The 14,747-nt window shown below is 33.3% G+C and overlaps 2 protein-coding genes across 5 annotated transcripts; both read right to left on the reverse strand.

The window, feature by feature from the left end:
- Positions 1 to 702: 702 nt before the first annotated feature.
- On the reverse strand, positions 703 to 10,811 carry Oatp33Ea (Organic anion transporting polypeptide 33Ea). 4 transcript variants are annotated; one of them, XM_070107502.1, is made up of 9 exons: positions 10,527 to 10,811; positions 8,367 to 8,620; positions 6,505 to 6,758; positions 5,114 to 5,366; positions 3,698 to 4,021; positions 3,278 to 3,629; positions 3,065 to 3,203; positions 2,326 to 2,971; positions 703 to 1,527 (listed from the first exon to the last, which is right to left on the reverse strand). In XM_070107502.1, the coding sequence occupies exons 2-9, from the start codon at positions 8,575 to 8,577 to the stop codon at positions 1,379 to 1,381; spliced, it is 2,328 nt and encodes a 775-aa protein (XP_069963603.1). In that variant the 5' UTR covers positions 8,578 to 8,620; positions 10,527 to 10,811; the 3' UTR covers positions 703 to 1,378. The 4 variants fall into 4 exon arrangements, with proteins under 4 accessions (XP_069963603.1, XP_069963602.1, XP_014086925.2 ...); XM_070107501.1 differs by having other exon boundaries at positions 8,367 to 8,605; positions 10,194 to 10,811; XM_014231450.3 differs by having other exon boundaries at positions 10,194 to 10,811.
- Positions 10,812 to 11,810: 999 nt separating this feature from the next.
- Positions 11,811 to 13,574, reverse strand: LOC106615292 (V-type proton ATPase subunit S1). The gene is made up of 4 exons (XM_070106668.1): positions 13,212 to 13,574; positions 13,045 to 13,147; positions 12,741 to 12,981; positions 11,811 to 12,618 (listed from the first exon to the last, which is right to left on the reverse strand). The coding sequence occupies exons 1-4, from the start codon at positions 13,298 to 13,300 to the stop codon at positions 11,978 to 11,980; spliced, it is 1,074 nt and encodes a 357-aa protein (XP_069962769.1). The 5' UTR covers positions 13,301 to 13,574; the 3' UTR covers positions 11,811 to 11,977.
- Positions 13,575 to 14,747: the final 1,173 nt, after the last annotated feature.

The following is a 14,747-nucleotide window of genomic DNA, read 5'->3' on the forward strand; positions in this document are numbered from 1 at the left end:
TTTTTAGCTGAATACAGGTAATGTTCGAAGGACTACTCAAAATTTTGATTTGTGACCAAATGCCGGCTTTCCAAAAAAAATTTTTTCTTTTATTTAAAAGAAATTTACATTTCAGATTACCTTAAAAAATCGAAATTATTGTCAAAAAATCGTATTCCATCGCTCATTACCTGACAAATATATCTAAAAAAAAAGTCGTGTGAAAATTTCAAGCCGATCGGTCCAGTCCTTTCGGGGAAACATTCCTCGCTGACTCTGAAAACAACGTTTTGGTAGCTGATTAAGAGGTTACATGGGTTTCACGGCTTCAAAAAATCGATTTTTGTTATTATCTTATTTAATTCCATAACACTTTTGGTGATTCTGTAAGAACTTCTGCTGACAACGCGCAGGCGTTTTTTTCCGTGTTACTACTGGAAATGACGTTATAATGGCCGATTTTTGAATATATTCCTTTGAAACCTTTCCTTTGATTTCACAAAATCTTTGTAAACTATTTATATTTGCAATAATAAAAAGTTTGAGTAAAATATTTAATTTTTTATATGAAAAGAAATTATTGAAAAGTGGCCGTTTTGTGCTCGAGGAAATCCCTTAAACTATCATTCGTATATTTAAAAAAACGATATTTTGAAATTTAGTGTTGTATACTTATAACCATAACCTTTTAATGTTGAACTGAATATGAATAACAAGTGGGTATTACTTTTTCCGAAGAAATAAGGCTTGTTTGCATACAAATACTAACTTTATTTGCAATTACAACTGATTACTGAATTTCACATTCAAATTTTTTTCAACATGTATGTACGTTCTATTATGTTTTAATCCGACGAACGTACATACATATACATATATTCAATTCATTAACAAAATGCTCTCAAACTATGTACATTAACGCTTAAAATTTTATAAAATCTTCTACAAAAATATGTCTGTAAATAAAGTTATATCGCTGAGAGCATATTTATAATTATATTTGCGTTTTTTATATATATTTATCTATATTAATTACACTTTTTAAACAACGTTTATTGTCAACTTAAACTTCTAAAAATTAAAATTCATATTTATAATTATTGTTCATATTTTTCAATTATATAATAGAGGTATAATTTAACACGCTGAGGAAAATAAATTAGAATATACTTGTATACTTTCTACACGTGTATTCTTCAATTACCTACATATGTATATATGTACAAATATTCTCATATATACAAACATATATGTATAAACGTCAGGTGAATACAATTTTTTGAGTACTTTTCAAAAACCTATACAACATACATACATACATACATCTGCAAGGCGATATGATTCAAATATACATACATATACAAGGAATAACGTTACACTCGGTACACATTAAATAATATTATGAGCCATGTGCTAAAAGCGGTGTGATTGGTTTATCTCTCCGACGCATTTCTTCGAGCTTTTGCGCCTCCTTTTCGCCATATAAATCAAGATGTCTGCCATGATACCAGACTAAAATGTCGAAGATCACACCGATCGACGTAAGCGCTGCAATGACACATTTCTGTCACACTACTGAACACATACCATATGTACATATGTATGGTACATCTGTAGGTTAAGGTGTCCCTTATTTCCCAAGTTGACGTTTTTGAGATAAGAAAATTTTATGTTAAATAAATACATATGTATATGGGGAAAGTAAAGTTATTTAGGCATTTTTAAAATTGAAAATAAAGGACTTTTTTACGTTGTATCCCCTTTTTGAATGCTTCGGGGGCAGTTTGCAAAAAAAAATATAAGAAAAAGTGTTCACTTCGGTTACACCGAAGCTATAATACCCTTCACAGGTACATTTTTTATAGCATAAAAAAAAAATGTAAATAACTCTTTATTCTGATTTTGATCGGTCGGTTTAGATGGCACCCATACAGCTACAGTGGTTCGATATGAATAATACGTTCGGAAATCTATGCAAAATTTCATGAAAATACCTTGAAAAATGAAAAAGTTTTCCATACAAGCATTTGATTCCGATCGTTCAGTTTGTATGGCAGCTATATGCTATAGTTCTCCGATATCGGCGGTTCTGGCAAATCAGCAGCTTCTTGGTGAGAAAAAGACGTATGAAAGATTTCAGACCGATATCCCAAAAAACTGAGAGTAGTCTCTCGCGTATATACAGACGGACATCGTTAAATCGACTTAGCTGCTCATTTATATTTATACTTTATAGGGTCTCCGACGTTTACTTTTGATTGTTACAAACAGCGTGGCAAACATAAAATCAACTTGGTGAAATAACGGACACCCTAATGTAGATATACCACAAACTTTCATACTTACACAACGCTAATATATTTACGTAGTAACGGAATTTCGTCTGATCATACAACTGGCAATTGCCTCTGCCATGACAAGTCTCCGTCCACACAAGGCAAGTTGAATCTATTATACGTCCAAATATAATGGGACCCGGTATAAGTGCTAACAAACTAATCATCATTAGGGAAAGACCTTGTGCGAAGGATTTATCTTTTGTTGCAACGGCGCGAAAGTTCACTAACAAGTTGCCAATTCGTCCAGAAGAGCCGAACCAATTAACAATCATCGAGGCAATAGTGAAACTGTAAAAGGCCACAGAACAGCCCTTCAAGCACACGCCTGGTGTGAGTATATCGGAGAGTGTGCTCACAGTACGGCTGGCGCGTGCGAGTACTTCATTAGCAGTTGTTGTTAGTTCTGGTGTTGTTGTCCATATGCTTGCTGTTGTTGGTACGGTGACATCGTCATTATTAAGCATCGTAGTGGGTATTGGTACCGGCGTGCCTGTTGTAGATATACCGCTGATAATTTGTAAGTTTTTTTGTGAAAGTGGTTGTTGTTGTTCAGTGCTTAAGTCACTCAGAAAGCTGGGTGTGGTAGACATGTAGGTGGCAGTACTCGTAAAGACGGGGTCGAAAACATCAATGCAGGAGCAATTTGAAAACGTCTGTAAGTAAAGAATACATAACAAATTTTATGTATAATATACATATGTACGTTATTAAGTTTTTTCTCTAATAAAATTCTTCCAAAAACTCACCTTCTCCTTGGGGTTCCACGCTTTACAGCCCGCGTGACACGCAGAGAAAAATGTTGTGTCACTGGCCTCGTGACAGACTGGCGAATACGCCACGTTATCGCAGCTACAATTTTTATTGCATTGAGTGGTGAAGTTATAGCTGAGAGAAAATTAAAAAAAAAACAACAACACAAAATAAATGAAAAATGCTAAATCGAAAATTAATTTACCTACTTTCCACCATTCTGCAGAGAAATCGAATCACCACAATACATAAAAATATACGACGTTTGCCCCAAAATATACACACACCCCACTATAATATTCCACATGAGTACTTTGCTCGGTGATGGATGTTTCTTCGATATAACGATGCCGGAACCGATGAGACCAATCACCATGCCAATTATTGATATTGGTCCCACTATAACAGTGGCGGTTTGTGCGGTTTTATGAAATTGCACCTCCATATATTTGGACAAGAATGTCATATAGCCAGCAGCACCCAAAATATAGAATACACCCGATATGATGTTATATATAAGCAATTTGTTGCGTAATAAACGCAACAGAGCCTTCGGAAAATCTATTGAATGAATGTGCACAGAGCTTATGGATGATCAAATTAGTTATTTGTTTATATTTACAGCAAACCTTTCAATTTTGGAAAGTCTGCGTCAACCGCAGCTGCTGCGTTTGCATCCAGCGCTGCCGTAAGAGATAGCGTGCTGCCCAACGATATGCCATCTTCCTTCTTAAGCTGCTCTAAACGCATCATCCGTGGCAAGTGTGAATTGTAGTGTTCTGGCTTCTTTTTTGGCAACTGTTTGGGAAAGAGTCCGATTAGACCAGAGAAGAGCACCATCAAAGTGCCCAATATCATCCAGCCAAACCACCAGGCACCCAACCAGCGTGGATCTTTATTGTCGATTAATGGCTTTTTGAAGGGATCGATATACATAGTTAATGAAATGTAACCTGAAATTATAGTAAAGATTGAAAAAATTATATGTTCAAAATGCGCAAATGCTATCTATTCTTCAGAGTTACTGTGAACGTGTGTAATATTATATAAAGAGTTAAGGGGTTACATGGGTTTCCTCGAGCAAAAAACGCTCTATTTTAATAATTTTTTTTATATATAATATAAAAAATGAAATATTTTATTCAAACTTTTTATTATTCCAAAGATACATATTTGTAAGGATTTTCTGAAAGTTTCAAAGGCAAATATTCAAAACTCGTGCATTACGGCGTCATTTCCGGCAGTTCCTCGGAACAGAGGTGCCTTCGCGTTGACAGCAGAACTTTTAAAAGTAAACATTTTCTCGACGTTTGTTTTGAATAGTTGTAATTGAACAAACCAAAAATCTTTCCTTCAAGACCTTGTAAATTATATCTCGAAGACTTGTGTAAAATTTCATTAAGATCGGTTGAGTAGTTCTTGGCAACCGACTTTGAAAACACAGTTTCAAGAAAAACGCGTTCAAAGTTTTAAGTGACTACAAGTATATACTATATAATATCTAGTTCTAGTAACTGACCTCGAGTGCTCAACTTTTCAAGGCTCTATATCCAGAACTATTATTCGGATCAACTTCGACATTTAGGACAATATTTTAGAGATATTATGGAATTAAATAAAACAATAAAAAAAAAAATGGTTTAAAGCCGTGAAAGCCATGTAACCCCTTAAGATAGGAAGAGAGACTTGAGAAGTCGAAAAGTATCAGTTTGAGCACGCTGCAAAACAAGTTTTTAAGAATATTTTATGCCAATTTAACAGGTCAGCATGATATCTTTCTATATCTTGATATTTTTAAAAGGCTAAAGATTCAGTTGACGCCAAATTTTTATTGTTAGTAAGGTAAAAATGTTTAAAATAATTATGAGGGCAGTTTAAATCAGCGCTGTAATATAGGGCTCAGCCAACTAAATAAACGATACAGTATTTTCTCGAGAGGGGATCTTTGAGATGGCAAATCCTTAAGGTTATCAAGAAGTCAGTTCACATTGAGAGACTTGATGTTTTTTATCACATTCAGTTAACGTCAGTTGATTAAAGCTTACCCAAAAAGAAACCCACGATCGGTCCGATCATTCTAAGCGCCATGGCCACGGCCAACATCAGCGGAGTATTTCTCTCTTTCGTATTATCATCAAGATATGTTTGACCCAGCGAATAATACAGAGTATTGCCAATGCCGAGCACGAATTGTGAGAGGAAAATCAAGACCAACGGTACAATGGATAGCAGTGACTCGCATTCTTGTGATGATTTCATTAGACCGCACAATTCTTGCGAACTTTGTATGGACGCGTTCTGAAATGAAATTATGGCAATGACAAATTAGTAAACAATGGACTAGTTACTTATAAACATGTTTATTACTGTGCAGCGCACATTAGAATATATTAAATATTTATTTACGATAACATTGTATGCTCATATTTACACATGGACGTTGAGATTGGGCAAGCTGTGGCTCAACACAGCGGTGGGAACGTCCTACAAGTATAAAATTCGAAATAATCTTTATGACTTTATAGCGCTTTGAGCTTGAGATGCAAATCATTATAACGTTAGTTACACCTCCTTTTTAAAACAAGTGGAAGGATCGATCTCGAAGTTTTAAACGGATTGCGGGCGGTTTTGAATTTAAAGATTGTTTTTAAAGAAAGAAATTGATTTGTCTACAGAGAGTTGATTTTATTAGGAAAAAAATACTTTTTCATATCCATCGAAGCAGAGAAATCGAACCTAGATTCTGGGTAATAGTAATGGTCCACTCTAACAATGGAGACGCCATATATATGTATATATATTGTATTTAAAACATATGAAACCTATAAAAACTATCAATTAATTACATATTGTATATATATAATAGGGTGGAGCGGAAAAGTAAAATTTTTTTTTGCTTAGCCTGGGCGTAAAATCTGTAGACTATAAAAAAAGAAAACTTTTGGCCAAAAAAAAAAAATTTTTAACACGTAGAGATTTTTAAAGTAAATTTTCGAGTTAAAATTTTTATTTCGTAAATATTTTTGTGGTCATTATTGGAGTTTTGAAAAAAAGTCTTAAATGACCACATGCTTTCCTTAAGCGGTAAAATAAAATTTGAGTTAAAAACCGTCAAATTCGGTATAATTTGTATATATATTATATTTGAAACTTATGAAACCTATAAAAACTATTAATTAATTTTAATTCAAATATATAATTTTTCCTAGATCTCAAACCCATTTTTTTGTCCAGAAGTGTAGGTTTGTACATATTTGCGTGTGTATATAGTATTTTTGAGCTTAGCGCACAGTAAATTTTAATTCGGACGATTTAAATTGAACTAAATTATTGTGTACAGCAAACACACACACCCACAAATGTATGGTACACACATACATATGCACATATAAAATTTGATATGATAACATGAAATGTACTAATTTCGTTCACCTACAACCAATGAGAATGAACTTGTCATATTTAACGTTGAGCTGGACGACGACTGCTCTTGCAAATATTCCACGGTGAGATGTAACGCGCCATCGCCGGCGCCATAAATGAAATGTGGCAAAGCTAGTATATAACAGGATAGGCCGCAAAACACAATGCCCCAGGCAATCCAACGTGGGCGATTTCGTTGACCTCCAATATAGCTGAGTATAAGCGACAGCAGGATTTGCGATATTTCATTGCCGCTCAAGATAATACCTATTAAACGGTAAAATGAGAAAGTGTGAAATAGAAAAACACAGTAAATTGTATATACTAATATATATGCATATATGTATAGGGAATCAACTAGAAAAAAATGCATATAGAGAAGGTACAATAAGATTTGGTTTGATGTTTTATTTCCTAATTCCAAAAATAGCATACTCGATAATTAAGCAAGACTTTTATATATGTATATATATAATTTTACTAACCGACTGTGCATTAGCGAGATGTGTACATATATGAAGAATTTTAAATTTTATTATATCTTGCTATTTTAGAAATTAATGAGAAAATATTAAAAATTAAAAGTAATGACGCTCGTTTTAGTCCAAAAACCCGTTAATTATTTCAAAATGGCGGTGCACAAAAAATTCAAAATTCCGAATTTTATATTTTAAACAATACATAGATAACGAAACGATATATCTTTTTAATTCTAAAAAACTTGCAGCATATTTCAATAGTGCAAAACACAAGAAATAATTTTAAAGCCATTATTATTTCCGTTTGGTTGCTCATACGCACTGTACACTGCCTTCGATTTATAGTTCGATGCGTAAATTTTTATAATTGTTTTGTTCACCTAACGGTTGTTTGTATCACCTAAAACTAAACGAGATAGATATGGAGTTATATATATATATATATAAATGAGCAGTATGGCGAGTGACTGCCTGTCTGTCCGTCCGTCCATGCAAGCTGTAACTTGAAAATTGAGATATCATTATGAAGCTTGGTGCACGGCTTACTTGGTAAAAAAAGTGAGGACGAGTTCGTAAACCACTGTCACGCCCATAAAATGCCATATAACGAAAACCTATAGAGTAACCAATAACTAAGCACTAAATTAAGATGAAAAACTATAGTTTGACACAGTGAATGGCAGTAGCAAGGGGCACTTGCGGCCTAAATATGGGCACGGCCGCGCCCTCTAAGTGGTTTAATGCACATATGTCTTAAATCACTTAAGATACAATAACCAATTCGCTCAGAATAAATTTCTTAAGCTCTTTTATCAACATTGTAAAAATGGATGAAATCGGATAATAAGACCGCAATCTTATGTTCCAGTGCGAAAATGGGAAAAAACGGACTACAACCACACCTAATACCCATATAACAGAATTTTAAATTCCATCTGATTCTTTCACATTCCAGTATGCAAATTAAGCACCAATAAATGTATCGGGATAAAACTTTGTCCGAATAAGGTGCTTAAAGTAGGCCACTTTATGACCAAAAATTGTCAAAATCAGACCACAACTTGAACAGGCTTGAACCTCCAGATACCGAATACGTGGACTCCAGTTCCTTCAGTGCACATTTTATAGAAAATAGCGGTCAATCTGTGAGATTGAAATTCGGTCAAATCCTCTCCTGATAATACTATGCCCGTATGTCAAATATGGGTACAATCGAACACTACTTCCCTTAGCTCCCCTCAGTGTTAATATAAAGTTTTGCCAATGCCTGAAAGTAAGTTAACGGCCTCGCAAGTTACAAAAGTATAAAATGTGCGGTTACAACCGAACTTAGCGCTCGCTTACATGTTTAATATGTTTTTATGTACTTCTAGTCGCTTTGCACTACAATATTTACCTGTTGTTTGGCTAGGAATTTTGAAGCGTTTCTCTATTGTTGTTAACGTAACGACGAAATACATGTAGGACATGGCTTGTATGGTGCCCAGCAGTCCATAGACTACCATAAATGACTTTGTTGTTGCGTAGCGTTGCATCCAAGTGGGATGCCATTTGGCTAAACCACATAGGTATTCACCGGGTCGTTGACGCAGTTGCGCTTCCGCCATTTCGAGCGCTCAGCATTAAGTAGTGACGCTAATAAAATTACGACTATTAAACGAATAATAGTTGTTAAAGAAAATATTGAAAATTACACTATCAACTTTTCATAAAATAAAAATCACAATTTCTAAATTAAGTCTATTGGTATAAACTAAACGCATAACGGATTATACGATTTATTTGTATAGAACCGTTAAAAACCGAGCTGATTAGATTACTCTGTATTTCTGATTATGAGGTTTAACGTTTCTAGTTGAGTGGCGTTTTTTAAAAAAAATTTCACGGTCATCATTTTGTTCATTGTTGTCATCAGAAATAAAAATAAATTAAATATTTATTATAATCTAATAACGGCATATACGCTACTCTAACCTACAAATGCAATCAATCATACCTTCTTAAAGAAAAAAAAAATTAAGTTATTTAATATTTGTTATTGGCAAGTAAATTATTAATAGTTAAATTATTTCTAGTAGTTTTTATAGTCAGTTATCAACTTTATATAGAATATATGTGGTTTACACAATAAATGTAAACGAAATTTTGTACATGTATGTAATATATTAATATTTTGTATATACCTATTTACAAGTCTGCTCCTCTATGAGCGCAAATAATCGTCGAGTTGTTCGCCACCAGTAAATTTTCTACAAAATCTATGAAACGAGATATTTTTTCAAGTAGTTGTAAGCGAGATATGAATTTTTCTTTCTGATAATAAGAAAAAATAAATAGAAAACTGTAACGCGGAAGAGCTTACTGTTACAGTTAAGAGCTCATACTTGGAGAGCTTTTCGTAGAGGTGTCTAAGACCGTCTTTTTCAGTGTACCAAGTGAAAAAAAATTTGTGTTTTTAGAGCCACCCTACTATATATCAATACAGAAACATACTTGTAAAATATTGTAATATACCACAATTATTCCTAGTAATGGTATTCGATGAATTTATACATAGGTACATATGTATTTCATACAGGTATGCTTATCTTGAAAGTATTTTGCGATAAACTAGTTTGTAGGAAATAAGACGCTAAATTTGGGCTAATTTTGGGCATTTTAGGCGAAATTGTGCATTATTCGAATGCACACGTGTATGCGAAAAGTTCACAAACATTACAGAAAGTGCAATATCGATTTCTATTTTTGATCAATATTCATGCTGTATTCGCAAATTTCCGTTAGTTTTCTTATCTATTTGGCAGTTTTGACAACTCTTATTTGTGTTTATTTTGCTATAATTTCTTTCTGATAAAGTCTAATAAGTTCGTCGAATCGTGCAACAAGCAGCTAATGCTAAATGTCATACTTGAGCAAGATAGAAAATTGTTTCAATATAAAAATTATATACTATAAATATTTTTCTTTTCGTTTTGCGCTGATAAGTGTTTCTTTTTTATATAGATTTTTGGACCAACAGCGCCACAAACACCATTTATGCATTCCATGTGTTCCGCCACAATTTTGACTTTGCTTCTTTCAAACTGATTTTTTTTTTGTTTTAATTCCAATATTCGGTGTATATGTTTTTAAACTTTATCTTTTTCACATTGATTAATATTGTTTTGCACAACAGAAATGCAAATAATTTGAATTAACTTCACTAGGTTTGTGTTTCAAATACCTTTATAACACTTTTCGTTTTGAAAATTCCTTTAAATTCGTTTTACAACTTTCTTGTTAATTCAGCCGCGTTTTCACGATAAAATGCTCGTACTCTCCAAACACGTTCTATGTCGTCCACCTTCGCTCATTTACTAAAAGTCATTGAAGACTTTTTTAATTTAGTTTGATTAGTATAAAAATAATGTTGTTGCTGTTTATTATCAATTATTTATTGTATTTATCGTTAATTTTTAATCTTATCAACAAATTGGGCCTTAACTCGTAATTTGGAGAGTCCAATCGAAATTTACAAGTATGCGCGCACACTTAACAATTGAGCAATACTAATTACTTGTATTATTATTACGTATTGCAATACTTAAGGCCTTCACATGTAACGGAAGAATATTGAATATTATATGTTTTACTTCAATTATTTATATAATTTATAAAGAACACTATAAAAAATTCCACTTCTCCACCATATATATATATATTTTTTTTGTATTTAAATTTTGCATAATTAGTTCACACTAAACCAATGTTTGTAAAATAATTTATAACACTTTACAATATTTACGATTGAATTAAGCGAAAGTTCCGTTGATATCGGCTTGGCGTGCCGAAATAAACTGATTGCCACAACTGGGCCACATTCAAATCTGCGCCACACACTGCATTCTATTAATCATAATTTCGTTGTGATTGGTATACAAGCTTCATTATTTGGATAACAATAATGAGAAATATGATGCGCTTGAATGTGGTACGTTGAGTGTGTGTGAGTGATTTGTGGAGAACGCTTGCCTGTTGTGGCTACGTCATAATCCTCTACAAGTGCCGACAGAACGGAAGAGAAAGTCGCTGTGATAGCGATTACACATACATGTACGTGCTTGTGGCAGACATACAGACATACATGTATTTACAATAAAAATAATATTATATAATAATGTGTCATAAATTTTGTTAATTTTTCAACAAAATTCTCCTGATACAAGTATTCATCACATTTTTATATGGAATACAGAAGTAGTACTACTTAATATGGTATATACATTATATGAGCGGCGATATTTTATCGACTGTAAAGTTTTCAACATAACTGTGATCTCATCAATCAATCGCTCCATTAACGCACAATAATATTGTTATTGATAGTTTTGCCCTGTTCGAGGTAGGGGATGAAAATAGTTCCATGTCAATCCAAAAAACAAAAAAAAAAATTTCTGAAACTTTGCCGACCGATTATTGTGTTTTCGGGCGCTTTGAATGACTTTTATCAGTCAACAACCATTCACTGAACTGTCGATTGGACTCAAGTGCGTAATAAAGCATCAATGTTTCATCCGTTGTCATAAGTCAGCGCAGAAACACATTTCTGTTGCGTTTGCTAAGTGCCAGATTGTCTTTTGAAAGTCGAACTACATTTTTTTTTATCGATATTTAAAAAACGCAGCAAACATTTTTTAATTGTGAATATTTGTGAATTCTTTGCAACAACGGTGTTATATAGGTGTCTACCTGGATAACCGCCCCCGGGACCAGGGCCGGCTACGATAGCTCAGTCAATCATCCAAACAATATAAAATTACAGTTTTATGAGCACAAATTACACATTGTGTCAAAATAGCTTATACTTTTACAATTAAAATTATTTTACAACCGTTAAGTAGTTTTTAAATGAGTAACTATTTTTGATCAATTTTTAAATTTCAGTATCAATGTAACTTTATTTAATATAAAAAATCAAAACAAATTTAAATTTCTAAATTAAATCAGTCAACAGCTTTTCTAAGCACTTCAATCTCTAACATGTATGTAGAGATTACGTCCGCCTGGCGATTCGTATTTAGTTGGTGGCTGCACACTCATCAGCATACCAATACCGACGAATAAAGCAGTGAGTAGTATGACAGTAACAAAAAGAGCAGATATAATGGCAGGTGATGTGAAGGCTTCACATGTCCAGGCATCCTTAAACCTGAAATCACCAACACGTTTGTCTTTATCATATTGCATTTGCACCCTTCTTAATATAATTGTCTCCTTATCTTTATGGAGTGATATTTTACCACATGAATACGACGAGGTTTGCGGTGCATACAGATCAGTTACGTAATATTGCGTATCGTTGTATTTAAATGATTTGATCTCAAAGTATCCATTGCTAAGTAGTACACTGAATGTTAGCGATGCATTTGTATTATTGGCTTGAAATTCGACTGTTAATATGGGATCCATGCCGGACACATTCATACTCTGCAACTGTATAGTTTCCACATCATCTGCCGTTTGCAACTGAAATTCCGTGAAATAAAATGAGAGCTGATTGTGTTGGTGAAGGTGGCCGATTGGTTCAACTGTTTCACCTTGCGTACCCAAGAACATGTACGCAACATCTGCGCATCCTGAGGCTTGCGTTATTGCTTTTATGACATCATCTGTAAAGCAAGAAATCAATATGTTATATTGAGGTATGGTATATAGCCTTAAGACTTCAAAAATAAATAAGTTACACGAGCATTTTCTCAGTGTGAAATAAATATTAAAATAATTTCCTTACCGCAACTTCTCAATGGATTTGATGATCTGCTTAAGACATTCAATGAGATCGTATATAACGTCCCAACTTTACACGATAAAGGAGCATTCAAATTTCCGTCGTTACTAGCCTTTAAATGTGCTGTGACATTTAAAGTTAAAAGCGCTTTCTCTGCTCTCTCAACATTAGCATAGAAGAATGCCGGTGTTTGTTGACTTAGAAATGGGAAACAGCTTTCGCAACGGAAACTCTTTAAGGATAGCTTTAAAATTTAAATAATTTTAAATGGAATTTTCGAATAACTTATGTTTAATATGCAGCATACCCTTTTATATAGGAAGGCAGCGACCATCTTCGTCTCCAGTAACGTTTTAATTTCATTAATAAATTCGTGTTGACTTATTCTTGGAAACACAGATTTCGATTCGCTAAAGCGTAAAGATGAAAATCAACATATTTATATATACTTAAAGTAAACATCATGTAACTTACACTTTGGAATGCCAAATCAATACGGGTCCACAATGTACCGCGTTAACAAGCACAAAAAGTACAAGCATTCTAACGAAATGAGTCTGCATTTTGTATATTGCGTCCAATAAATATTGAATTGTGTTATGAAATTTGTAAAATTAGACAAATGTTTTGACAATTAAATCAGTGTGAAATTTGTCAAAAATGTGAACCCAGTTGTACGATTTTATAAAGTACGTACCTAAGTAGTTTGTGAATTAGAAATTACACTTTTAATGTTTGAGTTCGAGTGAAATTCTAGCGAAAACAAGAAAAACCGTTAATTTCGGTTGCACCGAAGCTACAAGTATAATATCCTTCACATATACAAAAGATTTTTTACAAGAACTTGACTTTGATCAATCAGTTTGTATGGCAACTATAAGCTATAGTGATGCGATCACATACAATTTCTTCGGTGATGGCATCATTGCCGTCAAAGAAAAGAGTTTTCCATACAAGCACTTGATTTCGATCGTCCATGTTATATTTGTATGGCAGCTATACGCTATAGTGATCCGATACCATTGGTTCCAACAAGTAGGTAGTTTCTTGGGGAGAAAAGGAAGTGTAGAAAATTTCAGATCGATATCTCAAAAACTATATGTATATATATATATATTTAATAGGATCTCCTACGTTTCTTTCTGAGTATTACAAACATCGTGGCAAACTTAATATACCCTGTTCAGGGTATAAAGAACGTGCGCATCTTTTCCAAACTTATTATTTTTTCACATTACGATATTTGGAGAGTCTTACAAATATGGCAGTCTTACAAGTTTCACGTCTTCCGAGTAGCGGTTGGGAGCTCAAAGCTAGTTAAAAAATATCCTCACTATCAATGACGTCGAGTCTTTTTGTCATTATACTAGTATGGGTGCCGGGCCACAGCGGAATCGCAAGTAACTGCAAAGCTGACGAGCTGTAATCCTAATGAAACGACATTAACTAAAATAATAATTAATAATAAGGCAATATAAATAACAACAAAATATGGTACCAATAAAAAATAAATACTTATTTTGAAAAAAAAAATTTTAAGTTTTACTGCTATGCATTAATAATTGCAATCTATGCAAAATATACAAACATACATACTTTTTTCAGCATTTACCCAATATAACAATATTTTCGGCATAGTCCACTCGGTATTTGTAAAATATTTTGGGATAAAAAGACCAAATAAATCTAAAAATTAAGTGTAAGAGCTACATGTATCTATTTGGCTATAGGTTTAATAATTTCCAAATATGAAACAAAATTTGCAATAAATTAGCAAATATATCGATAGCTACATAATCTAGCAACATAACCAAACCTATTGCGCACCTCTTAAGCGCATCACACGAATTTTCCATAAAAAAAAACCATGTTATTTGTCTCTCTAATTCAACGTTGAATGCATTAACACATTTTAAGGGCGATACTTTGATTAGATGCGCCAAGCTTTGATCTTTCCAACGACATCTCGTTCATCGAATTCGGTCCTTAATTGTAGAAGTTAAAAGCTTT

The sequence above is a fragment of the Bactrocera oleae genome, chromosome 3 (genome assembly GCF_042242935.1).
Source record: "Bactrocera oleae isolate idBacOlea1 chromosome 3, idBacOlea1, whole genome shotgun sequence".
Classification (NCBI taxonomy): domain Eukaryota; kingdom Metazoa; phylum Arthropoda; class Insecta; order Diptera; family Tephritidae; genus Bactrocera; species Bactrocera oleae.

Coding starts and splice junctions, on each gene's coding strand:
- Oatp33Ea (XM_070107502.1), bottom strand. CDS start 8,577: ATGGCGGAAGCGCAACTGCGTCAACGACCCGGTGAATACCTATGTGGT. Junction 5,367..6,504: donor CAAGTTCATTCTCATTGGTT/GTAGGTGAACGA, acceptor ATTTCATTTCAG/AACGCGTCCATACAAAGTTC. Junction 2,972..3,064: donor CGTGGAACCCCAAGGAGAAG/GTGAGTTTTTGG, acceptor CTTTACTTACAG/ACGTTTTCAAATTGCTCCTG.
- LOC106615292 (XM_070106668.1), bottom strand. CDS start 13,300: ATGCAGACTCATTTCGTTAGAATGCTTGTACTTTTTGTGCTTGTTAAC. Junction 13,148..13,211: donor TTGATTTGGCATTCCAAAGT/GTAAGTTACATG, acceptor TTTACGCTTTAG/CGAATCGAAATCTGTGTTTC. Junction 12,982..13,044: donor CTGCCTTCCTATATAAAAGG/GTATGCTGCATA, acceptor TAAATTTTAAAG/CTATCCTTAAAGAGTTTCCG.